Source organism: Monodelphis domestica, chromosome 3 (assembly GCF_027887165.1).
Source record: "Monodelphis domestica isolate mMonDom1 chromosome 3, mMonDom1.pri, whole genome shotgun sequence".
Classification (NCBI taxonomy): domain Eukaryota; kingdom Metazoa; phylum Chordata; class Mammalia; order Didelphimorphia; family Didelphidae; genus Monodelphis; species Monodelphis domestica.
In genome coordinates this window covers 310,552,086-310,579,915 of record NC_077229.1, presented here as the reverse complement: position 1 = coordinate 310,579,915, position 27,830 = coordinate 310,552,086, and the positions used below count along the sequence as shown (strand labels likewise).

General features: G+C 37.0%; 2 protein-coding genes across 11 annotated transcripts in view; one reads left to right on the top strand and one right to left on the bottom strand.

The window, feature by feature from the left end:
- ASPH (aspartate beta-hydroxylase) overlaps window positions 1-6,250 on the top strand; it is a 261,874-nt gene extending 255,624 nt beyond the window's left edge. For all 10 annotated transcript variants that reach the window (XM_056823966.1, XM_056823963.1, XM_056823968.1 and 7 more), the window contains one exon: window positions 5,082-6,250. In XM_056823966.1, the coding sequence (XP_056679944.1) occupies window positions 5,082-5,232 (151 nt within the window). In that variant the 3' untranslated portion in view covers window positions 5,233-6,250. The remainder of the gene's footprint in view (window positions 1-5,081) is intronic.
- A 1,127-nt stretch (window positions 6,251-7,377) lies between these two features.
- Window positions 7,378-27,830, bottom strand: part of CLVS1 (clavesin 1) — a 226,707-nt gene continuing 206,254 nt past the window's right edge. Inside the window, exon 6 of the mRNA XM_001379352.4 lies at window positions 7,378-9,825. Within this exon, the coding sequence (XP_001379389.1) occupies window positions 9,738-9,825 (88 nt within the window). The 3' untranslated portion in view covers window positions 7,378-9,737. The remainder of the gene's footprint in view (window positions 9,826-27,830) is intronic.

Below are 27,830 nucleotides of genomic sequence, written 5' to 3'. Positions count from 1 at the left end.
TGGAAAAGGTCAAGTCATGCCTGATGGGGTAAGAATTCTACTTGAGGCCTGTATGAACTTGCTTCTATGAAAACTGCTGGGAAAGGTTGCTAGGAAGACTCCTTTCCAATGTGTTTCATGGGCTCTTTTATTCAGAGAGGTCTTTCCATGTCATAATTTGAATGTTAACTTAATCATATCTGCGAAGCTTTTCTCACAAACTAAGTGGTCTGAAAAATATTTATTTGCATTTCAATGATGGCCTTTGTTTTTAGCCCAGAAGGGGTATAATAGACCTTTGACATCTTTATGATTCCTTTTGTTGTGTAAAGCCCTCTCACTTTCCCATGCTGGTGATAGATGGATCTCTGCTTTAACCTCTCCAGCCACTTCAGTCAGGCATTTAGATAAATTTTATTGTCCTGTGCTTTTATCTTTTAGTCTAATAAGTGCTGCACTTTGGGGTATTTGCAAATCTGGCTCCATCTGATAATTGATGAAGATTTGAGGGCTGTTTTTTTTTTTTCAATTTAAGCTTTTAAGAGGTATCCATGCCCAAAGCCAGGGAATTGAGTACATGAGGCAATGTGAGAAGTTTACAAAGGGCAGACATAAGTCAAATGGGACACATGGAGTGATGAAGTTATCATGACCTCAGAAAAATCAATGTCAACCCCAAAATCATGTTGAAGGTTTACTTTAGTTGTCTCACTTTCCCTGGGAATAGAACTCTGTGTTCAGTGGTATTGCCTACTCCATATTTATGTTCAGTTTTTAGTTCCTGTTTGTTTTAATCCCTTTCGACAGTCATAAAATATTAGAATCCCTGCAAAATGAATGAATGGATTTATAGTACATTTAATAAATTTTTCCACCAACTTGGCAAACCACCTTCTTGGGGTCATATTTGGTTCCCCTCCATATCTTCATAAACAGGGTCAGGTGTCAACATGTGGAGTAGCTGCTGTTGTTACCACTATTCTTCACCATACTTGTTTCCCTGTTTTATTTTTCCGCTTTTACCTTTCCCTCTCTTTTTCCCATTTTCTGTTTTGCAAATTGGATTTTAAAAATCAACTGTACAAGAAAATAGAGAGGGATTTAAAATGAGCATGCATTTTTAGACCTAATATTGTAGGCATTTGCTTTTCTTAATTCTGCATATTTGTCTTGAAAGGTTTTTTTAATTTTATTAATTGGGAGAAGTAAGAAGTAGGTAGAGAAATGCTTGTTAATGAAAAAATTTGATTTAATTTTTTTTAAATACAGGCTATGAGAAACAATCCGAGTGATCTAGTGAACCTCAAAAAATATTAAAGAACAGAATTGGAGCTTATAAAAAAGTAAATTTAGTCTAAAGTTAAGCTAAGGTAGGCATATTATCCAGTGACAAAGAGGTAATGTTCTCATTGTTTTCCTCATTACTCCAACCATATCTTGAGTGTTATGTTCAGTTTTGGATGCCATATTTTACAAAGGATATTGCTCATTTTAAGACCAGAAAATAATGCCCTGAAAAGTGAAAATCCTTGAGATGAAATCATGCAATAGGACATAGTGATATTAGCATAGAAAAGGGAAGATTCAAGAAGGGAAAAAGATAACTGTCTTTTAAGTATTTGAATGGCTGTGGAAGGATTAGACTTCATGTGATTGGTCCCATAGGTTATCATTATAAACAATGGATGGAAACTGCAGTGAGGCAGTGTAGATTTGATATCCTAAAAAATTGTCTAACAAAGCTATACAAAAGTTTACTGCATTATATGAGGAGATAATGAATTTTCTTTTAATTCAGTCCTTCAAGTGGAAGTTGAATGACTACTCTTTGAAGATCTTGTAGAAGGGATTCTGGTTCAGATGCTGGTTGGATCCCCCAAATCCTTCTAACTTATATTATAGGTTCTCTGCTCTGACATTCTGGGGCAAAGCACTATATTTTGTGCCTTTTGAGAGGGAGAGAAAGAGAGAGGCCCCATTAAAGAAGTAATTGTTAATACTAGAAAGGATAAAAGCCACTGTTTCTGTTTTGATTCTAGCCTTCTTTAACAGTTTCTTTTAAAGCAAACAAACAAACAAACAAACAAACAAAAACCCATTCCCACCCTGACCTTCCTCAGACTACTGGTAGACAATGAGTAGAATAATTCTTTATGGGCTCTCTGGTTTTGTTTTTTTTTTCCTTTTGGTGGGGAATCTGATATTGAACTAGGGGGCTGGATCAGAGTTTGTGGTCTAAATGTTCAGCAGGGTTGCTAGAAACATATAGCTAGCTAACTCTTTAGTGTCTATACAGCCTTGGTTTCTAAATGAAATTTGAAAACAAAAACAAGTTTATCCTTAACCAAATTAAGCGATATATATGTTGTGTGTGTTTTTGCACAAAACACATGATCTAAGCCAATCTAAAGAGTTGATCAACAAAAATGAGAGAAATTTCATTGTAATATTATGGAAAAAACATAGACTGAGAGAGATTTGGGATCTGGCATTTTCTTTGTCATTAATCATTATCACTGTCTACAATTTATTCAGTCGTGGACATGTAACTTACTATCATTGATCTCAGTAACTCATTTGGAAGAGAATTTTACTTTTCCAACTATACAACTACATAATCCAAATTCCTAGGATTGTCCTTTATCCCCACCTCTTCTTCCCCTTTTTCTTTTATAGCCATACCTTTATATATAAAGACCATGATTTGTTTAGTTGGTGGCAACTGGGTGACTCAGTGAATTGAGAGCCAGGCTTAGAGAGAGGTCTTGGGTTCAGATATGATCTCAGATACTGCCTAACTGTGTGACCCTGGGCAAGTCACTTAACCCCCATTGCCTGGCCCTTACCACTCTTTTGCCTTGGAGCCAATACACAATATTGATTCTAAGATGGAAGGTAAGAGTTTAAAAAGAATTGTTTAGTTCATCAGGCAATACTAAAATAAGGGGGGAAAAAGTTGCTTCTGGGCCATTTCAATAATTACAGATCCTTCAAAAAAAAAAAAGAATTACAGACCCTTTCTCTTCTCCCTGGATGGGCATCTCATCCTTTCTTCAGTGAGCATGGATGACATGCCAGCTATACATAAAACAGCAATGCTTAGCACAAAGAGGAAACTTGTCTCCATTCATCCCTGCCTTCAAGGTCACGTTCTTAATTCTGGCTTTGTTTTCAGATGATTTCCTCTGGATTTCATATGTGAAATTGGGTTTGATGGACTTGTGATAGCCATTTTTGTGCAAGTTAGCTTGCTACTCTGTGGCTTAGTCCTTTTATCAAAGACATAAATTTTATTCTCTTTGAAATTGAAATGGTAAACCAACATCTTATTTAAATCTTAGATGCACTGTCAGTCATAGATTGATTGAAATCTTATCAGTGCTAGGCATTATTAAATACTATAAGGCATACAGAAATAATCTCTGCCCTCAAGAAGTGTACAAGATTTTTAATTTATCAGTTACTTTGAAAAAATTATTTTGACATTTGTTAACTATGTCATCACACTTAATCTTAGTACTTTACTGTACATGTAAATGGTACAAGCCCTGTTCTTATTCTGATGTCTTAAAACACTGCTAATCTTGTGTTTGAATAACTTGAAACTCAGCTAGCATTTTCTAAACTATGATTTTCTTCACAGTATCTTGGATTTTTAACAATGGGTTTTTAATTGAGTACAACATGTATAGTGAAATTACTTCTATAATAAAATTTGGTTTTGCAAAATCAAAGCATTTAAAAAAATATGCAATTTAACTAACTGCCAACTTTGTATTTTAACTTTGCGAGCTTTACCACTAAGCACAGTGATTTCCACTTAGTAATCAATCAATAAATATGTATTGAATTCAATTTAATCTGTCACATAAAAAATTCAAAATTCTTTTCTGTTTGGGATTTGGATTATATGATACAATGATGAGGAAGTATGCTGTTGTGGGAAAAATGGAAAGAATGCTAGATGTGGAGTGATAGGATCCTAGTTAGAATCCTTGCTCTGCTATTTATTATCTATATGACCTTGGGCAAACCAATTCACCTATGTAGACCTGAGTTTCCTCGATTGTAAATAAAGGGATTGAAGTAAATGGTTTCTAGTCATCCTTTCACTTCACATTTTTAAGTGATTATTCTATCACAACCTGGAGAGGCAGGTAGTGTAAATAGTATCATTTGTATTTTATGGATGGGGAAACTGAGATTCAGGAGGGCAAACCCTTGCTTACACAGCTAGTAAGGATCAGAGCCAGAGTTCAATTCCAGATATCCTAACTCTAAATCTTATGCTCTTTTCCCATTTGTCAAGCTGGTTTTTCCTCTTCTCTCCACCTCTATTTACTTTTTGATTATATTTTAACATTAAATTTAACATTAAAATTAGTTGGTATTTCCTAAACATACTGATAGCTGTTGCTGATGGGGAGGCACCCCAATCATGAATGGCATAGATTTTTAAAATCTCGTTTGCGGATGATATTAACACAAAGAACAAGAATCTCTAAGTGTGCCTGTATTCTGAATACAGAACAATATCTGGGAAATACCTGGTCTTCCTGTTACTGTGTTTTGGTAAAGAATAATAATCCTTTTTGCGCCTGCTTTTTTGTACAGTGGTCCTGTCCCCAATGGAATAACATGATGTGGCTGTCCCTTGAAAAGGATAATCCTTTGCCTTTGAAAAGCCAGGAAGGATGCCAGAGAGCTTTCACAAAAGTCATGTGATTATTAACAGGAAGACTATGCACTTTAGGGAGGGCCAGTGGCCAGTTTTTAACCCTTTAGTGTCTAAGACTCTAATAGAAGAGATTTTGTCTTTAAATGTTTCCAAGATATATCATAGTTTCAGTTTACCTTTAGCTCCATCTCCTTTACTTTCTTCATCTATAATACTGAACAATAAGAATTCATGTTTGTAATGAAGAATCTTTGAGTCTGTACTACCTTTTGAATCATCAAAAATATTAAATTAGGCTTTTGATATCAAAATTTATTTTCACAAATATGTAAGAGTTCTTGCAAGAAGTGGCTCCTAACATTCATCCAGACACCTAAATTTTAGTAGATCATAATAGAAAAATGCCTTTTTTTTTCTTTTACAGGTTTTGGGAAGAAGGGAAAGTGCTCATTTTTGATGACTCCTTTGAACATGAAGTGTGGCAGGATGCATCTTCCCTGCGTCTGATCTTCATTGTGGATGTATGGCACCCAGAGCTGACCCCTCAGCAGAGGCGAAGTCTTCCTGCAATTTAGCACATATTCTAGTCTGGGAACACAGAGGAGGGAGGCTGTTAATGTCTATTTTATCTGCCTGATGTGTAGACGTAACCTTAAAACACTGAAGCTCCCGATGCTTCTGTGTGAGTTGCAGCCTGCAAAGTAACAGCCTGCTCAGGTTTAGAAGACACTGAAGGACTGGTTTGTCTACTCCAGTTCATTTAGAAATTGTCCTTCTCTGTTCCATGCTGCTCTGATGGTTACATTTAAAGTGAATACATGAGACCTTCTATCTTACCAGCCAAAGATTTTGCCCTTAGAATAGGTTTGTCAGTGTGCATTGATCAGAAATGTAGATAATGTGAATGGATGATTATCGTTTTGTAATTTTTAAATGTAATTGTATTTTTATATTAAGCTAGCCATAGAGCATTTATTTTTATGAACCACCACATGCTTTCCTTCCTTCCTTCCTTCCTTCCTTCCTTCCTTCCTTCCTTCCTTCCTTCCTTCCTTCCTTCCTTCCTTCCTTCCTTCCTTCCTTCCTTCCTTCCTTCCTTCCTTCCTTCCTTCCTTCCTTCCTTCCTTCCTTCCTTCCTTCCTTCTTTCTTTCTTTCTTTCTTTCTTTCTTTCTTTCTTTCTTTCTTTCTTTCTTTCTTTCTTTCTTTCTTTCTTGCTGTATAATGGCTTCACTTCTAGCTGTTTAGTATTGTTGTCTTTGGGTACTCTTTATCAAGATGAGCTTTCTCCTGGGTTTGTAATTCTTTTTAGTATAAAGCAACTGATATGAGAGAGAATATTGCTTTCCTACTGTGATAGAGAAGAAAAGATAGAAAGCAGGAGCTGTCTAAAAAAAAAACAAAACAAAAAATGAAAATAACCTCCCTTTTTATTTTTTTCTTTACCTGGAGGCCTGGTATTTGACTTGCACCCTTTTTGTTTTGATAGTAGAGACAAACTGAGCAGGTTGTCTTAAGAATAGTTTTGTTGTTGGAAAAGCATATGTAAATAAAACTCTCATATATGCCAAGGATTAGGTTTTTTATTTTTTTTTTAAGAAAAAAAATTTTTTCCAAAGTAAAATTTTCCATCTCCCAAGATTCAACAGATGGAGGCAATGGATCTAGGCCTTGTGGGTCTTGACAACTTTAGCAATCAGGGTCCAGGCCCTCCATTATCTTTATACAGTATTAATCCATGTGGAAGATGAGTGAATGCTCCTCTTGTACCTCAGAGGATCACTGCTATATTTTTCATGGATATATTTTTGGTAGTATTATTCAGTAAAACAGAATGGAAAGTGTAATTACTGTAAGTGGGAAAATGCTAAGATCTTTGTTGTATATTAGGGTATCATAAGAAACCCTTTCTTCTTTAAAACAGTTGGAAACACTCTTCTTAACTTCTTGCCTTAGAACAGAGTTGCTACAGAAAATGAAAAGGAATGCCTTAAAATAAGAATCAGGTTTGCATGGGAGAATTTTTAATAATGCACATTAAAAAGAAGTAAGTTAAAGAATGGTCTCCATAAATTATGAAATCACTAGATAAAAGTTTAATGAAATAAAATATTTTGACTTTTTTTCTAAAACCAAATAAAAATGAAATGCACCCTTTGAAAGGTGTGCAAAGTAATTTCTTTATTAAGAATGTGATGATAATCATGCACTGAATACCACTTCATGGGCCAAGATGAACAAAAATGCTTATTAAATGCCACATTAATGCCATATTTGGTTTCTTCTTTTTTTTTATGAACTTGAGTGCCTGGGGTCCTGGTGGAAAGTTAGTTAGCACATAGTCTTTTCCTTCCAAGAATAAACAAGGCAGCTTCTGGCTCCTTTAGCCATCTTCCAATATTAAGACTACTTGTATTTCTTTTATCTCAAGGACACAGATTCCACTGGAAGGGGATTGGGGAGTTTTTATTTCTTTTCCTTCGTAAAAAAGAGCCTCAACTAGAATGTACAGGTTGATGATACATAGGGGGACCTTACTTGGTGGTTCCTATGTAGTTGCTTACATTTTGAAACCAGGTGTTTTACTTGGGGGCTTTTTTGGTGTGGGGAAAGGGGCAGTTTAGGGGGTGGCCCATTAGGGTGTGGAATGGAGAATCAGGAGAAAAACCACCTTCAAAATAATGACCAAAATCAAGAAGAAAAAGCAGGAAGAAAAAAGTCATTTTTGTCCTTCAGTATTTATTTAAACAGAGGAAGTGACTGAACAGAGAAGGACGATACAATCCAATGTTCATGTAATAGTAACTAACATTCATGTCAATTCTTGTTGAATTTGGTTCCTGTTTGTAAATCTATTGCATACATGTACAGAAAATTCAAATGAGAAAATGCACATGGGAACGATCATCTTACATTCATGTCATGAGATTTGGAGAGAAACAGATTTACAAGCTAACTCATGTTAACTTAGGTCACCATGGTAGGTAGAGTGTTTTAAATCAGGTCACTAAATCAGGATGTCGAGACTACCCACTTAATAGGCAGATGTTTTTTCACTGTTTTAAAACATAGCACTAATTGGCTTCAATGACATTTTAAAAACTTGGATCCCACAATTGTCACATATATAAAACCAAGCAATTAAAATGGCTCCCTGATTTGCCTTAAGTTCTTCTTCACCTCTCTCTATAATTGTATAAAAACAGTCGTTGGGTCATAGTACAGATGAAGTTATTTCGGCATGTGATTGGGAGTGGTTGCCCCAAAGTAACTGGTTTTATTTACACTGTTCTGCATTTAGCAGAGTGGCTATATTTTAATTCCATTTTCTACTTCATCAATTTTTTTTTGCAAAAATAAAAATAGTAACCAACATTTATATGATGCTTTATAGTTTCCAAAGCGCCTGACATACATATTTCATTTGAGCTTCACAACAGCCACAGGTATTTCTAGCCCCATTTTACACATGAGAAAACTGAAGCTCAGAAAAATAAATTGAATTGCCCAAAGTCACACAGCTAGTACTGTCAGAGGTGGGATTGGAACCCCATTTTGGGGTTTCTGCAAGATTGGATCATAATGCATAAACAATATCCATTTCTGTTATTCTGTACCACTAGCAATGACTGGTATGCTAAAATGAATACTTTTGACTTCTTTTTAGTAAAGAAGTTGTTATAAACACAAATTCCATTTGGAAATGACCACGACCTATTGAATTATATCTTCCCTATGATTTGCTTAGCTTAAACTTTGGCCCTCCTAAATGTTTCCAATTAAAATTGCAACATACTACCCATCATTAATTGAAATACCTTCTCTTTGACACATGATGCCTAGTAATGGTACAAATAAATAGATGACTGTCTTTTTAGAGCAGGTGGCTGAAGAGAAAAAGATGCCTAAAATTGTAAACATTGATTTAGGGAAACACACTCATAGCACAAAATCATTTCTTACATATTTTCTTTTATTTCATCTCTATGTCCATTTCAGTGAGTGGGTAGGATTGATTTTTCAAAAAACAAATAAAGCAGTGAGCTGATCTTTGGCATTTCAGTCCTGCATTTCTGTTCTGCTCCTTTTGTTTAGAGTACATGCCATTTTGGTCATTCATTCATTCATTAGGGGAGGTATCCCTCCTCAATTGAATGTCTGCCTTCTCTAGCAACCACCAGAACCGCCCTCTGTCTACAATCTTTAACTGATGGCAGGAGGGAAGGGAGTTAAATGGTTCCATCGCATTTTCCTTAGCTGTCATGACCTAAATGAAACAATCTGAATAGTTCCATTAATCATTAAAAAAAAAAGTTTCCAATGAGATTCTCCTTTAAACAGTTGCAAACTGAGTGAATGGACTTTAGAATTGCCTATGGAAAATCACGTCATAAAAATGAAATAATTGTATTTCCGATTGTGTGTGTCTTGTGACTTGTGACTCAATATGGTTTTAGAGAGGATACAAAAATTAAGAAAAGTGTTAGCCAAGTATCAAAATAAATAAACTGTACCCAGCCAGAGTTGTGTGAACATGTTCTCAGGCTGAACAATTCAATGCTGGTGGTGAGGTTAAAGAAAAAAAAAATTAAATGAAAAATAAAATTATTGCAGATGCTGTTGTCTCATGGCTTCTCACTACACTGAACCTGAAAATTGTATCTGTGTGATTTAATTTGGACATATGTTGTTTGAAGAAGCGCTCGAGCTTTTTCCCAATATGATATGTGAGGAAAAACACGTCCACAATGTAGTTTGTATATGTGAGCAAGGAATTAAGTCCAACCCCTTTTGATCCTTTTAATATCATCAATGTAAAATAAAAATTGAAAAGAAAAATAATTCCTGGTTTAAATATATGTCTTGCTTCATCATTGTATCCTTCACTGAAAAAGAAATCCCTCCGGTCTTTGTTTAACTTTGGCTGCTCAGACAGATGGCTGGTGACGATCGTTATTGTCAACAGAAGTGGAGGACCTTTTGTCAAGCAAGATGTGTGCCTGTGGGGGTCAGTTAAGCATGTGCTTCATAGGTGACTGGTGACACTGAAGGCCGGTAAGATGGATTTTGGTGACTTGGAATTCAGTCCAGAGCCAGGAGTGGTTGGGTGTTCTCATTCTCTCCCTTTTCCTCATGTTTCAGTGTCCCAGCTTCCACAACAGACTGTGACCTGTAAAGGATGGTTAAAGGAAGGTTGGTGGAGAGGGAAACAAGAAACAACAAAATTGTTTACTAATAACTGACAAGAGAGAACAACTAGGCAACTTTTCTGGGCAATCTTGTTGTCTGTTATCTCATTCATTCTACATAATAGTCTTTTAGGGGCAGGTTTGGTCTAGACCCACAATTTCATCAGTCTGGGGTAGAAAATTGCCCTTGATCAGTAATTGTCTATAATTTAGAGTATCTGAGAATTCCCTGGAGCACCAGATGGGACTCACATACTCAGGGTTACACAGTCAGTAGCTGTCAGAGGCTGAACTTGAACCAGGGTTTTCCTGACCCCAGGACCATCCCTCTCTCTCTGAATTGAACTCAAGTCTTCCAGACTTTGCACCCAGCACTCTATCCTCTATTTCACACAGCTGACATCACCATAACTAGCATTTGTATTTATATTTATAGCACATATTTTCTGTCACTCACTATGCTAAGTGCTTTACAAAGATTAGCTCATTTAATCCTCATAATAACCCTTTGAGGTAAGTGTTGTTATTCCCATTTTATAGTTGAGAAAACTGATTAAAATAGAATTTAAGTGACTTACCAGGATCACAGAGCTAAAATGTGGCCAAGGCCCAATTTGAACAGAGATCTTCCTAACTCCAGACCCAGCACTCTATCCACTGCACCACTTAGTTCACTCTAAAATTCATTAACTCAGCAGTTTGCATTGCACAGATTTAAGCATTAAGATTTTTAAAAGTGTCTTCCAGAGCTAGGCAGACAATTTCATTCTCTAGATAATAGTTTGTAACTATTTAGCTTCTCTTTGAGTAATGCTCATTTCCTCCTCTGTGTTCATAATAAAGATTTGAATTGAAATGATTTTTCAGTTTTAAATGCTATGTGCCAAACCTCACCTACCTTAGGCACTGAATAAATGCTTACCGACTAAAAATAGTTTGCTCATGTCTTCAAGGAAATGGAAGCTTTGGAATGACTCAAGTGGGCAAAATTCACAGTTTAAAATTATGCATCTAAGTAGCCTTGGATTCCACTGAAATGATGGCATATCCTACCAATCCCAATCCATTTCAGGGTCTCTGTGGACTTTGCCTAAAGCTACATACCAGTGGAGATGAAGCCACGATAGGCTTTAAGAATAAAGTGGATTAATTAGTGGATATAATGATAGTAATAATAATCCATGTTTGTATAGCCCTTGGAAGTTTACAAAGTACTTGTAGCAAACTTCCCTCTCAATCTCCAATTATAGGTGGTACCAGTATTATTTCCCATCTTAAAGGTAAGGAAACGAAAAGCCGTGTCCATCTCTTTGGGAGCCATTTGGGGTTGTCTTAGCAAAGATACTGGAGTGGTTTGCCATTTCCTTCTCCTCATTTATATGTAGGGAAACCAAGGAAAATGGGACCAAGTAAATTGTCCAAGGTCACAACAACTAAGTGTTTGGGGCTGGATTTGAATTGAAACCTTCTTGATTCTAAGCCCAGTGCTCTACCCACTATACCACCTATTTGCCCCTAAGCTAAGCTGTCCCTAAAGAAAGGTTTACAAAGAGACAAAATGCCTTGCTCAAAGTGGTTCTTCTAGTAAACAGCTCAATTAGAACTCGAACACAAGACTTTTGACTTCCTAAGACCAATGTTCATTCAATTTTACCATCTTATCCACCAGAGGGCACCAGGTATTTTTTTTCTTGGTTGCCTATGAATTTAGGCTCATCAGATTTAGAAATGGAAGAGGCCATCCAATCCAAGCTCATTTTACAGATGAAGGGGGAAAATACTGTCCGGGGAGAACCTAGACTTATATGCAGTGTTTTCTACTTCTGATCAGTGAGACTGACCTCTGTTTCCTCATCTTTAAAACGAAAGTATGAAACTAGAAGACATCTAAGTATCTCTTTCAGTCCTACAGCTATTTTCCTCTGACCCTAAATAAGTTTCCCGGAGGCCATAGAGGTAAGGTAATAAATGACAGAATTAAGATTTGAACCCAGGTCCTCTGATTTTAAATAAAAGGTACTTCTGAGACTTCTACGCTATCATTTGTGTTTAACTTTTTGTTTGTTTGTTTCCCAGGGGCAGGAAGGAAGGAGGCCCAGAGTGAAATAGGTAAAGTAGAACAAAAAGAGTAAAAACTGGAAAGATTTCCAACAAATGACATTTGTTGACATTTAGGGTTAACCACTATCAAATGAAACAAAATTAATACTCTTTACCTCTGTTCCCTACCTTGTGTTTGTTGAACAACCTGATGAATTAGACTCTCGTCATCACCCTTTCAATTTTACAACATAAATAATTACAAAAATAGGATTCCACTACCCAATATTTCTAGAGAAATTAAAATGTACTTCCTCTATTTTCATGAAAAATTTGCATTTATTCGTGACATGGCAAATGATGGAACACTAAAGAGATGCTTACATTATTCCCCCAGCTTTCCCTACTCTTCATTTGGCAATCACTGCAGGAAATCTCTGAGCTCTCAGATGGTGCAAGTCCAAATAAAAACAGACTTACACCACAGGCAGGCCAAATTGATTTACAGTGGAAGATTCCAGAGCAATAACCTGAAACAACCCAGCATTATGTGCAAGTTATTATCCTAATGATAAATAGACAACATGTCTCTACTGTGGCCTTTATAAAAACCGCCCCGGGACAAAAACTAATCTTTATTAAGTGCCTACTATGTGCAGGGCACTTCCTAGCACTGAGGATATAAAAACAATAACAAAGAGAGTCCCATTTGCTATTTGAGAAAATTTGATAAGTACATTAGCATGGATTGCTTGACCAGTCACAGACAAGATGAGGAGGGTGGATTAGAATACCTCTAAGGTCCCTTCTAGTGCTAAATCTATAATCCTATGAACCTAGTTAACAAGATGAGTACATGCACCTCTCCAGGGTACAGCGTAAAAGGTCTGGATTAAAGGAGCTGGGGAGGAGGGAAATAAGTATAGCAGGCTAGGTGGTGCAATAGATAGAGCACAGGGCCTGGAGTTAGGGAGACTCATCCTCCTATGTTCAGATCTGGCCTCAGACACTTACTAACTGTAGCCTGAAGCAGGTTATTTAACCCTATTGGCCTTAGTTTCCTCATCTGTAAAATAAGTTGGAAAAGAAAATGGCAAATCACTCCAGTCTTTTTGCCAAGAAAATACCAAATGAGGTCATGAAGAGTCAGACATGACTGAAATAACTGAACAACAAGATGTGCCAGGCACTGTGCTAAGATATTTATAAACATTATTTCATTCAATCTTCAACGACCCTAGGAGGTAGGTGCTCTTATCCATATTTTACAGTTGTGGAAACTGAGGCAGATAGGATAAGAAACTTGCCTAAAGTTATACAACTAGAACATCTGAGGTAGTGTTTGAACTTAGTTTTTCCTGACTCAAGGCGCAGTGCTCTATGCATCGTGTTGGCATAGGACCCCAGCTTTCCTTGGGTACCCCAAACCCTAGAAGTTTTTCAGGTTAAACAGAAAACAAGAAATTCCTCTCCTTCCTTGAATTCTTCTTAATGCTTAAGAAGAAGTGACCCTGGACATCAAAGACTGATGATAAGGAAAGACACCTGAGAGAAATAGTCTCCTTGGTGTCTCCCCTAGATTCCAAGATGGACACTGATACCATAAGATTGTATCTAGGACATCCCCCACTCAGGCCCAACCTCACTCCAATCCCTCATTCCTGGTCACTGAGCCCCCTGTTTTTGGAAGGGTATAAAAGACCCAGAACATGTCCCTTTAGGAAGGCGGTATTCCATCTATGCTGTTCTCCCAGCCACTTGAACATAAATTCCAAATTAATAAATTTCTCTTTTTATTTCTAAACTAAGTTATAGAGTCTTGAATGCCCATCCTGACCCCCAGGTGTTCACCTCAAGCCCCCCACAATAGTGCTACTTAGGTTCTCTGGAGAACCTAAGAGAAAAGGGCAGGTAATCAGTAAAAGTAAAGGAAGGGAAGAATCTACACATTTTTCCTGGGCTCTACCTTTTTCAAACTGCCATTGTGGGCAATCTAGTTTCTCTTCCCCCATGCAATCATAGCACCCAAATCATAACATCCTGTGACAAAGGCTGGCACTCTTCTTATGTGCCAGCCTTTGTCACAATCCACAGAAAAAAAGAAATTGAAGCAAAGAGTAACCTGTAGAATCTGGCTATCTGGTGCTGCAGGATAGTCAGTGTAATGAAGGAAACCATTTCCTTCCATGGAGCAAAATAGAAATTCCGATATCCAAGGAAGGAGGCCAACGTGCTAAGCCATGACTACAGTTGAATCACTGGGGCTTTTCTGGCTAGCATCAACCTCCAGGGGACATAATTCCTCCCTACATCAGTCCAAAAACATCTTCCTCGTTTCTCAAGTAAAATGATGTTCCTGTGATTCACAGTCATTGCATCCTTGCTGTCTCTGCTCTGCCATCAACCCCAGGAACCTGTTACCGTAGCAAACATCTTCCAGAGCCCAAGAAAAGGAATTTTTCAGAGATGAACTGCCCCTTTCCCAGACAACTTCAGCCATGGCTGGACTATTTCTTGCACCACTACAATGACCCTCTTTCTTCTGTATCGCCTCTGTTAATTGTACTGCCCTGACACTGATGGCTGAGTAAATCCAGGGACCCCTGAAATAACGGCACCTTTAACTACTAATTCTGCTTCCAATCCAGCCCTGGCAGCCATCATCCTGGGAAGCAACTCTTATGAAGGTAAGACCTGAAAATAGCTTCCTTGGGTGCTGCGGACAGTGTCTTCTTTATAGCCCTAAGGACTAAAGACCCAGAGAAAAATGTTCTCACCAGCATAGTCCTTGACACTGTCATATGGTTCATCATCAAAAAGAGTTATGGATTTTTATCAATGGAGATAACCTCAAAAAGAGGAATCACTCTTTATTTTGCCAATGCACTCCAACGATCAAGAGTCGTTAATCAAGTGTCCATCAGACTTGTAGAGAGAACCTTCTATATGTGTTGTTTCCCTCATTGGAATGAGAGTTCCCTCAGAGCAAAGACTGCTTTGTTTTTCTTTTTGTGTTCCTGATTGTCAATTAGTCATGTCTGACTCTCCATGACTCCATTTGAGGTTTTCTGGCCAAAGATACTAGAGTCATTTGCCATTTTCTTCCTCAGTTTGTGTTCTTATTGCTTTGAGTATCATGTGTGTTTAATATATACTTTTTCATTTACTCCCACTCTCCCTCCATTCATTCATTCATCAAATAGTCCCGCTTCAGGTGAAAGTTTCTTATATTAGGAAATTGGTGGCAAAGTTGATATACTTTCTATGGGGACAGCCACACACTAAGAAACAGGATGTCAGAGTCCAGGCACAATAGCATATGTTGCAGAGATCACCTAGTCCAGAGGTCCTTAATCTTTTTGGTTTCTTAGACACCCCCTTTGAAAAGTCTGATAAAAGCTATGGATCCCTCTACAGAATTATATGTTTAAATGCCTAATATTGCAAAGGAAAATTTATGTTGAAATAGTTATCTATACATATATGAAATTTATATGTGAATAAATGTATACATATAAACTATATATATAAACTTTGTAATATATGCATATTTTAAAGTTTATGAACCATAATAAAGTCCAAACTTTTTATTTTATAGATGAAGAAACAGGAGGACAGTTGTATTTAGTTATTCCCCACAATTCTCATTAGGAACAGGGTCTAATACAATAATTCATGAGGGGGAATAAATGCTATGTTATCCCCATAAATTCTTTGGTTCATAATTGTGATTTCATTGGAACTTGGGAACTCTTGCCATAGATACTCCTTCCATTAACGCAAATTAGCATCTGCTCTAACATTTTTATACTTTTAAGGAATTCCCTGGGACACAGATTAAGAGATTTGTCCTTGGTCACATAGCTATTACTTGTCAGAAACAGGACTCAAACCCTTTGTAAAGTCAATCTGCTTTCCATTACACTTCAGCAAATTAGGATGTTGATGTGGAACCCCTCAACTAATGACATTCTTATAGTTCCATCTCTCCCTGTCCTTGGGTGAGCCTTGTTAACTCCCATAGTCTATCTTCTTTTAGGGATAAGAGACCAGAGTTCATCTTATGTGTTGGCAAGAACCTCTCTCTTTCTTTGCCAGTAGGAGCAAACAGAGGCATAATCAAGCCTTCTAAGATCTCAGCAGAATGTAATATATGGTATAATATATGTCCCTGCTCTTGGTGTGGCCATCTTCTCCCAGTGTGGCTTCTGCAGAAGAAATACTTTCAGTTCCATTTAATAACTTAGAAATAAATAGTTGGGATCATCCTTCTTTCCAGTAAGCAAAACATTATTGGTGCAGAAGAATGGGGACTTGAAGGAAAACCCAAAGAAGGGATAATATTAACCTGCCACTCTTCTCTTTAAACAATTAAGAAACAATTATTTGATGAAGTCTATAATTGTTTTATTCCTTTTTAACACCAGTTCTGAGCTTTAGTCTTAAAATGTATTCCTATAATGTGCTTTCCTCCCTCTTTGCCACCTCACTTCAAATTTAATAAAGTTGAATTTTTCATATTTTGAAATAAAAAAGTCTGTAACTGCCATACACTGCTGTAAACTTGTTAGAGAAAAAATAAAAAAAATAGGCATAGACTATGCTATCTAGTATGTCAGAGAGTCAAGCTGAGGCTTCTCCAGGCTTCACCTTACAGAGCAATTATTGAGCCAGGAAGTCAGTTTCGAATGTATTCTCTCCTCTTCACCTTAATCACTTTTTACAAAAAGCTCGATTCTGACACATTTTCTCTCTACCAAGAAACTTCATTTCAGATAAATGAAACACAATTCTAGGAGGATGGGGTGAGGAATGAGAGACAGAAATGGCAGATTTCCTTCTCTTCCCTTTTTTGAAAACCAGGACAACAGTGGAAATATTACTATGTGTAACCAGCGGCCATGGGCTAAAGCATCCAAACCACCTCCCATGTTTTCTGCCTATGGGACCTTGGGCAAGATGGTTGACTTTCCAGGCCTCCGATGACCTCGCCTATAAAATGAAGGAATTCCAGGTCCCTTTGAGTCCTAGCTCTATGATCCTAAGAATGAGACCTGAGTTATTGTGCATGAGGAACCAGAAATTAGTTCTCTTTTAATCATCTTCTTCATTTAGCCTTAGTACTTTCAGAATGACAGCTGTTCCATTCAATTGGCCTCTTAGCTGAATGTTTGATATAAATAATATGTGAATTTTTGAAGCATTTGATTGTCCTTGGAAAGGATAAGGAACCACAGTCAATATAGATAGCCCAAGATACCAGCATTCTGCCCCCCGAGCAGGTTCAAAATTCTATCTGAAGTAGAGGTATCGAATGTAGGGAACAGCACGTGCCCGTATAGCCAGAAGCAAATTAAAATGTAATTGAGCTATGTTAAGCAAAAAATAAAAATAGGATAGAATACATGTAATGTTAATGTGTGGTTTTCTAAGTCAGTTTTGTATAGTTTAGTGCCTTCTGTTTCTATTTTGAATTTGATACCACTGCTCTAGAAATACTGATCAATGGCTCAAATAGTAAAAATATCTTCCATTGCATCTGAGCCCCATGGTTGGGAGTTACATGGTCAATATAGCACAGAGAACATTTGAAGGAGTCAAAGAGACATTTGACTTGAAAGTTATCTGGACAGTATGAAAATAGCCCTATTGAGAGGGAATGGCTCAGTGGATCGAGTGAGTACTAGGTTTGGAGTAAAGAAGATCTGAGTTCAAATCCAGCCTTGGATACTTATTAGTTATGTGACCTAGGCAAGTTGTTTCACTGCTTTCTGCCTCAGTTTTTTCAACTGTAAACTGGATAATAATGACACCTACCTCACAGGGCTGTTGTGAGGCTCAAATGAGAAAATATTCATAAAGTACTTAGCACAGCGGCTGGCACTTAATAAACGCCTGTTCTCTTCCCCCTTTCCCATTCAATAGCTTTGCATTCTGAACCACTTAGCCACGTTATCAACAGGGAATTTCAGATTCTTTATTTGGTCTATCAATCCCTATTGAAATCTAGGGGAACACCAGGCGTCAGCTAGTGGAATGAGTTAGTGGAATGTTATTGCTCAGCCATTTTCAATCACGTTGAAATCATCACGAGCTTATTTGAGGTTTTCTTGGCAAAGATACTAAGCCAGTTTGCCATTCCTTCTCCAGCTTATTTTATAGATGAGGAAACTGAGGCCAACGAAGTATAGTGATTTGCTTAGAGGCACACAGCTAGTAAGAGTCCAAGTCCTGATTACAACTGAGGAAGATGAGTCGTTCTGACTCCAGACCCAGTGCTCTATCCACTGTGCTACCTTGCTGCCCCTACCCAAAAGCGAAGCTCACTCTAGCCTCAGAGATTTCATGTTTTGGGCTTTGTGATAAACTGTTTTGTAAAAAGACTTGTTGTTTAATTTTTCATCATCACAGCCATATAATGTACTTATGGCTTATTCTTATTTGGATTTTGATGAAGAATAAGATAAAACCTGAAGCACATAACATCTAAGGAGAATCTGGGTGGGGCTGTCTGCAATTAGATTGCAAGGATCCTGCCATCATCTTGACATAGTATTAAAGGGTTGATCCTAACTAAACCCTATCTTACTGACAAAAATTAAAATGTGGTGTGAGAAATAAAGAGCTGCCCTTTATTTCAGAAACTTCAGGAATCTGTACATGGACACCAGGACCTTACAAGCAATTGGGGAAGGTGTGTGTGTGTGTGTGTGTGTGTGTGTGTGTGTGTGTGTGTGTGTGTGTGTGTGTGTGTAAGGGGGTAGAGAAGGGAATGTTCATTCTTTATTTCAAGTTCAACAGTTATTTCACTTCTTGCCAACGTTTCTCCTTTCGTTACTATTAACCTGCCTCAGAAGAGTCATAGTATCATAGATTTAGTGTGAAATGGAACCTCAAGTGCATCCCCTTCATTTTAGAGGTGAGGAAACTGAGGTACAGAAAGAAGAAGTTCCTTGTACAGAATCCTCAGCTACTAAGTTTCTGAAGCAGGATTTGGACCCAGATCTTAAGGATGTAAAAAAAAAAAAAAGGATCAAAGAACTGCAAGGGAGTAAGAAAGAACAGGGCCCCGTTACCCAAGCCTCATTCAAATTATGAATCCCCCTTCTATAAAATATATAACAAGTGGTCATTCAGCCTCTGCTTAAAGACTCCTGGAGCGGAGAATTCACTATTGCCAGAAGTAACTCATTACATTTGGGGATAGCTCTAATTCTTTTGGAAATTTTTCATTATATCAAGGCCTATTCAACATCATCTCAGCATTCATTGCTGCTACAGTGCCCATTTTACACAACTGGGGACAATAATGGATAACTAAACCCATAGAAATGAATAATGAATGCATTTATCTCTTTTAATAAGCTAGCAAGGTTTTTCACATCAAAGTGAACAAATTAAAAACCATCTTTCTCTATGTTAATGAAAAAATTAGGCAACGACATTTTGAATAGAATATAGAAAGAAACCATTCCAGTGCTTCGGTATTGAGAAGGAAATAGTTTACCATTAAAAAAAAATGAACTTCTGAGAGAGAACCCATGTATTCAAATCAGTTTACCTCTTCTTCTGTAGCATTCTTCTAATTCATTCATTAATAGAAAGAATACTAATAGACTATGAGCTCCTTGAGAGCAGGGATTTTTTGCCTTTCTTTCTATCACTAGAACTTAGTGCTTGGCACACAGTGGGTGCTTAATAAATGTTTATTAACTGTTCAAAGTCATGTGGACATCTGGCTTTGACACTAGCTGGGCAAGTCACTTCACCTCTCTTATCTTTGTTTCCTTTGCTGCAAAATATTATCTACTGATAATATTTGTATTTCTAATCATGATAGAATGTAGCTTTTTGAAGACACTAATTATGGCATTTGTATCCCTAGCTCCGGTTTGATGAACCTATGACACACAAACCTGAACATGCTAGAGGAGGCTACTCAATTCCCTCTTTTCATGCACACCTGAGGACATTTTTCCCACCACTTGCCCCTCTGCCCAGCAGCCCAATGTGAGCACTTCCTCCCTCCCTGTCTGGGGTAAGGGTGGGGGGCTCACATGTGGCATGAAGATTGCAGTTTAGGTCTTTGGTCTCTAAAAGGTTCACCATCACTAACTTAGCACCTAGCAGAGTGCTTGGCATATGAATCAGGTGCTTAATAATTTCTTGTTGACTGATCCAAGGATAGTAGACTTTGAGGAAAGCAGAGTGAAAAAAATAATTAAGTACTATACTTTTGTTGTTTTCAGACATTCATTTATATCTGACTCTTCATGATCCCATGGACCATAACTATCCTTGACATTTTCATGGCAAGGATACTGAAATAGATTGCCATTTCCTTCTCCAGTGGAGCTTTTTATCATACAATCAAAGGTTAAGTGACTTGCCTAGGGTCAAACAACTAGGAGGTGTCCGAGGTTGGATTTGAACTCGGGTATTCCTGACTCTGAGCCCAGTGATTTTAATCACTGAGACACAGCTGCCTCCAAAGTACTATTTACATAGGAGATATTAAAAATCAGCAATCATTAAGTAAAGGCATACTTTACCTAAAGAACTGTGTGTACAGTAAGGGGTGTAGGAATGGAGGTTAAGGAAAGTGAAAAACAAAGTCTCTGTGCTTAAGGAGCTGACATTCTAGTACATTTAAGACTTTATGGAAGTTAACATTTAGAACTTTTATAATATCTTCAAGAGACAGTGTCATCCATTATATATATATATATATATATATATATATATATATATATATACACAGAATCACTTAAAACATCATCTTGGAACTAGGATAAAATACAAATTTATTATTCTGGTATTCCTTTTATGTCTTCTGTTTTCAACCAAATGGTCTACTATCCCTCTGCGACTCCTTGCTGCACTCTATTATTTTGGTGCATTTTGCTCTAATCCTCTATGTCTCTACTGGTACAACTGCTTCACTTTTTTAAGATCCATCTCAAATATTAGCTTGTCCATTAAGCCTCCTCTGTTCTATCCTTCAGGAAGCCACCTCTCAGTCCTCTAATCTTTCCCATCTCTCCTATACGTTTGTCAGTCTGACTTGTATTGAACACTTTGGGTGCATTTCATATCTCCCTGTTCTCTGAGGGGAGGATCTTAATTACTTTTTTCCCTTGTGCATTCTCAGTACCTTGCATAATTCCCTTCACATAGTAAGTGCTTAATAAATGTTTGTTGAATTAAATAAAAGGGAAATAGAATGAAAAGGAATTGATGAAAGGCAAACAGAGACTGTCCTTTCCTTTAGTGATGTGATTATATTACTACTTGTTCCATAGTCCTTATGATTACATGACCCTAGAGCCAGCCACATTTGTAATCTCCATTAACCCAAAGAGTCACATGATGACCATGTCCTATAGATTCCAGTATACTAGAATATTCAAATGAAGAAATGAGTGATCTTTAAGTAGAATGAATGGAAAAGACACTCGATTCCAGATTTGTGGTCTCCCACCATTTGGTCTAAGAAGTACAGAGAACTAGGGAAAAATCTCATTAATTTGGACTCCTCTAACTTAGTATTTGGAATTGTTCAGAGGGGGAATTTAATTCAAATATATTTATTTTTATATCCAGAGAAAAGAAGAAACATCATTTCACGATATATTTGGCCATTTTGTATTACAATGCTCGTTGATGAAGATTTATTTAAAAAAGCAACAAAATGAAAAGACCATTACAAATGATAATTATAGCTTGGGTAGAGGATGAGAGGATAGAGAAATTCTATGAAAAACTTGTTAAGATCCAATCAAATCAATGTATATATTGGTAACTGCTGACTGAAGTACAAAGATGAACATGGGAAAAGGAATGAAAATATATTAGAAAACATGGTTCAAGAGAAGTGAATAAGAGAGCTCAAAAGGCTTGTCAGTTACACAGAAGATTCACATCTCTAGATCATGAATAATCTCTTGAGAAAAGAGACATAAAGTACCACATATGACAAGTACCAAATAATACCTTTAAAATTAAATCAATTGCATTTTAACAGCTGGGAAACAATTTATTGACATGAGTAATTTCTGAATCAGTTTCCTGTGAATAGTAAGATCATTAACATATTAGAAAAAAGGTCAAATTTGACCTAAAACAGGAGAATAAAAATGAGAAGAAATGGTGTGTATTTGTAGCAAGTCCAACATGACCTGTTTAAACAAGCTATTGATAAAATAAAAGATGATGATACAGACTATTACTCTTTCCTAAGGATATTTACCAGATGCAAATGGAAAACTACAACAGGATAATAAAAGAGCCTTAATTCTGCCTCTGACAACAAGCATTTCTCTCATCTTATCATCAATTCATATTTTGCTTCTATCCTTTCAGCCAAGAAGAATGGTCTTTGAGCTGGAGAAAGTAAATTAATACATTTTTTAAAAGAAAAAAGCAAAAGAAAAAAAGGAGAAAAGACTGAGGAGAAATATAACAGCTGTTTTCAAATACTTGAAAGGATATCATGGGAAAAAGATTAGACATGTTCCACTTGGTCGGAGAGAGCAGAACAAGATGCAATAGGCTGAAATTACATGTAGGTAAGCTTAGTCTTGATGATAGGGAAAGTGTTCTAACTATTAAAGCTAGACAAAAATCGAATGGTCTCCCTGTAAGGTGATGAGACTTCCCAAATAATATCAAGGCAAAGATGGATGCCCACTGTCCTGGTATGATGAAATTAGAATCGTTTTCCCAATACAGGTTGGCCTAGATGGCCCCTGAAATCCCTTCTAACACTGAAATTCTGAGTTTATATAAGGAAAAAAGTGATTTTTTTTTTTTGCCAAACAAAAAGATATATCATTCAGGAATGATACTAGTTTGGAAGATAAACTAGTATGAAGAATATTATTCAGGGTGGCGAATTAGAAATTTAGTTGTATTATTCAATAAGAAGCAGAAAAAAGGAAACCAAGTTTAAAGCATGAAATATGGAAGAAAAAAGAGAAGTAATAACAAAAGATGCACAGATTTCTATCACAAAACATTTTTTCCATTAATTGTAGTAGAGCTACCACACTTGAACTCCAACATTACTATGCCAAGACATTTCATGAAGAAATGGGGGGGGGGAGGGGGGCAAAAGGGGGAAGCGAGAGAGAAGATGATCAGTTGACCTAGACCAAGAATACAAAAAAGTGGTTTATGCTAAAGACGACACAGTTTTGAAGAATTGAGGGTTCTACTATAAAGACATCAGAAAGAAAAAATAAACTAAATGTTTGTGAGAAAAAAGTTTACTTTATTGAAATCAAAAAAGGCATGTAAAATATCAATAACTACTGACTTATGTATCTGCTTTTCCATTTCTACAAATCTTTAGGAAAATGATCTACACAAGAATAAAGTTCTCATTCAATGAAGTTGGATTCAGAATAGGCAGATTTTTACAAACAATATTCATGAACAAGACCACATTTATGCAGTCACACGATTGAAAGGCCCAGAAAATAATAACATCTCAATGGATTTACCATTTCTTAACTATTAAAAAAATAGTATTTGATCTGATAAAGGCTTTCCTTCGACAGGGCAATGTCCTAGGCAATGTCAAGACAATCATGTTGTTTGGAAGATATAAAAAATAGGGATTACTTTCTTTGCTAATCCTCTAGCTATTGATATTAAGCAAGGCATAAACATGGTACTTGATTTGATATTTGCAGTTCACTGGCAAAAATTTTACCCATGGTTACATCTGTCATGGAATTTTATATGAACTTGATATATGAGTAAGAGACACCTTGGAGAAGAACCATTACAGCTTAAATTTGTCCTGTCAAATCAAAAGCTTATTCCTCTTCTGCTACTGTGATCCATTTTCAGCAAACTAAAGATAAATACAGTGAGATCTTCTTTTCTCTATATCTCTCCAACAATTTTGAAATCTTGAAGATGTGATCTTCCATGGGAAAAAATGATCTGTCATAGCATACCCTCTTGCCATTTTATATTTTCATCAATTATACTTTTTGTGTGTATGTGTATGTGCATGTGTATCTGCATATATATGTTATGTTTACATACATATATGTAAGACTTTGGAGATGAAATGAAAAAACATATATAAATATACTTAGCATGGTAACTAGCATATATATATACAGATATATATATATATATATAGCACTTAAATGTTTTCAAACAAAAAATTTACAAATAGCCCATTCTATTCATGCAACAGCTCTGGGGGGTAGGTGTTTTTATAATCCCTCTTTTATACATAAGGAAACTGAGGCAGGAAGAGGCTAAGTAACTTGCCTTGGGTCTATAGACACACAAATTATTATTTATTATTATTTATATTTCATTTGCAGAGTGCCTACAATCTTGGTTCAATTCAATTCAACAGCTCTCACAAGGAAATTATGAAGACATTATAGAAGAGTCTTTCATATGTATGCACTTTAAAATTGTTCTCCCTGATCTTTCTCTATATGACAATGAGCAGTCCTAGTTTTCTTCATTTTTCCTCATAGGCCTTATTCTCTAAGACTTGTTCAGTTATTTTGCTCTGTACTGCACATTTTCATTCTTTGCTTTACTTCTTATAATTATTGCCAATCCATTTTAAAAATTATCATTCTCGTATTAGTAATTCTTATTCTTTTGCTTCCACTGTGGGCAGTCTCATGGTCATCACTCCTCATGTCCCTATTGCTCTTGTTTCACAGATCACATAATAGGAGGAAAATGACCCTGAGGTTATTAAACCAGAAACAAGATATTTTTCAATACCCTCTTGGTAGCCAGATGGAAAGGAGGAAGAGAAAGACAGATAAACCACTCCCTTCTTCTCTCCCCATCCCCTTGATTGAGGAGCAGCAGGAAAGAACCAAGAAAAACTAAAAGCTATCCAGTCTCTTTCAGGGCTTCAACAAACACAATTATTTCCCCAGACTTGGTTTTGTTTGTTTTCTTCAGTAGAAAAAGGCATGCTAGAATTAGATAAATATGGAGTAAATTTAAAAACAACAACAAGATTTTCAAATACCTGACTATGGATGGAAGGAAAGAAAGATGTCATTTGTACCTAACAGAGTTTTCAAGGACTAAGTTCAATCTTGGAGTTTTCTCTTGAAAAATCATTGGCTTGTATTTCCAACCAGTGCTTCTTTTGGGAAACATCAAAATTTGGTTTATTTTGCCTTCACCCAGGAATCCCCATGGAACATAAGGACACACACACACACACACACACAGACACACACACACACACACAACATGTAGTTCCTCTACAAGCATTTAGGCTAACAAAGCATCAAATATAGTATGGGTTTTATGTTACTACATAGAAACAGAAGGGATTCATACCTAAGACCACAAATAGACTAGGCACCTCACTGTTCTGCTTTATAAGGCTGACATTTTTCCAGGGGCTGACACCGTCCTTTATATAGTGTCACTTTAGAACTGAGATCTTCTTTTGCAGTAAAGTTTATTTTCCCCTATGAAATATCCCAAGATCCCACCTTCCCTAGGAATCTACATGGTCCACAAGGCTTATATTACCAGGAAAAGGATAGGTTTCTCCTCCAAGCATAAGGTCCCTATGGGGTGCTATGAGACAGTTAGGTCTTACATGTGAAGGAGATTTACCGTTTCCCTGTCTGGGGATGTGCAGATAATGTCAACTCCTGTCGACTAACTCCTGTGAGCCTGAACTCTATTGTGTGAAGGAAATCGTTGGGTAAATTGAGTCATGAGGATAGAATAGCAGTGGGGAAAAGGCAGCAATGAAATCAAAAGGCCATGAGACAGGGGGCAAGGTGATATCCTCTACATTGCTTCTTGGACTGCCCCCCCTGGGTGACCCAGGCAAAATAGAAAGTTGGCTCCTGAGACTTGACATGGGTGAAGGAGTGGGCAGAGAAAGGATTGATACACTGAGGCAAGAGCGGATTTGGGGTGCTTCTCTTCCTTGTTTGTTGCTGAATGTACTTGCCTGTTTAGCGTGGCTAGGGGGCCTTAATAGCAGCCACAAGCTAAATGGAGCAATAAGGAAAGTACCTTTTATATGCTCTCTCTCCTATATTTCTTTTCTTCCCCTGCTTCTTTTGACTAATAAAATTATTAAATTATGGCCAGTCTCATAATTTTCACTCTTACAGTTGGGTCTGGAGTCAAGCATACTTGAGTTCAAATCCCGTCTTAAATAGCTACTAGATGTGTGATCCTGGGCAAATCACTTGATCTGTCTGCCTCAGTTTCTTTCATTGTAAAATGGAGATCAAAATAATTCCTTTTTCACAGGGTTGCTGTGAGGATCAAATGAGATACTATTTGCTAAAAAAAAAACAAAACAAAAAGAAGAAAGGAAGGTGTTTTACACCTTCACAGGTCACAGCATCTAGTAGGCATTAGATAAATGCTTATTCCCTTCTCCCTAAATCAGAATTACATAAATATGTACATATATTTGTTTCTCAAGGGGAAATATGCATATATATACATATATAAATATATGCATATACCCATATTTGTATATACATATGTATGCATGTACATACAGATGCACACAATACACTTATGTGTATGTATGTACATTTTGAGGCACCCAAAGCTTTACCTTTATCCTTTTAAAAGCAAGATGCTAAGGGTCAGGAGTTCTCTGTAAACTGATTCATGACCCTTTTCAGGATCTGTTTCTCAGGGTAATGTTTATTAAGTAGGTTGTTTGCAAGCCCCATAAATAGCCTCCATCACACAGCAGAGTATGAGTATGGGGCTCACTGTAGATATGTATATAGATAACTATATTTTTATTTATATGTAGGCTCTCTTGGGCATCAGAGCATGCTTAAAGGGCTCACAAACAATTCAAAATCAGGGTAAGTAGCTGAGAAACAGATACTCACTAGCTCCATGAATCAGTTTCCTGAAGACCATCAAAATCTCACCCTTGTAACCTTGTCCTTAAGAGTCTAAAGATAAAATTTGAGACAATTTGAAGCCAGAGGAATAACTGACTTTTCAGAGGGGAACCAAAGAAATCTAGAAAATTCTGAAAGCGGTCTCACTCACATGCCACTTTTTGTGAAGATGATGTTGAGTGGGCTTTGGCGTTATATATCCTCTTCAACATTTTTGTCCCTAGAACTTATTTCAGTGTAGTCCCCTTACATTTGATCAAATTAATCCTACAAGAGGCATTTGTTTCTTGCTAGATATCCCTGAGCAAGGCTCCTCATGAATGTATGATTCCTTCTTTCTATTCCTTGTGGTCTGTACCTGTGACTTTGTTAGGAAATGGAATCCTACGGTGAGAAAACTCTCTTTACCAAGCAGATCAATAATACCTCTTCAACTCAGAGTATTGGAGTTAGCTGCCTGCAGACCCTAAGTGACCTGTTTAGGATCACAATAAGCCAATTTGGGTCAAAGGTAGGATTCAAAGCAAGGTCTCCTTGCCTCCCCTCCAAGCCTGGCTTTTTATCCACTACACCACATTGCCTTTTAATGAGCAAAAGATCTGTTAATATCCAGCCACATGCTCACATGGAAGGAAGGTTCTCAGCAAGATCTCTCTTGTATGGGCTAAATCTCTTTCCATATTGTATAATTTCACGGGGATATGCTGGTACTCTAGAGCTCAGGTCAGCAAACAAAAGTCGAGATGGTCCTTCTTTCAGAAGAGAAAGGCATCAAGCTTTGCAGAAGAGTACAATGTGGCTAATCAATCCATTTGCTTGTGAAACTAGTCTCAGTTACAACCCACTCCCAAGCCCCCATCTGTTCTCTTTGGCCCCATTTTTCTAACAGCTCAAGGCTATTCATCTCCTAATTATTCATCCCCTTTATAGAAAAGTGAGGGAACCAGTCCTTCACCCCCACTCTTATTTTTAACTTGCCCTCATTCATTTTCTTATTGACAAAATGCACAGCGTAGATTTTCTTTCTCTCTGATGCTACGTAG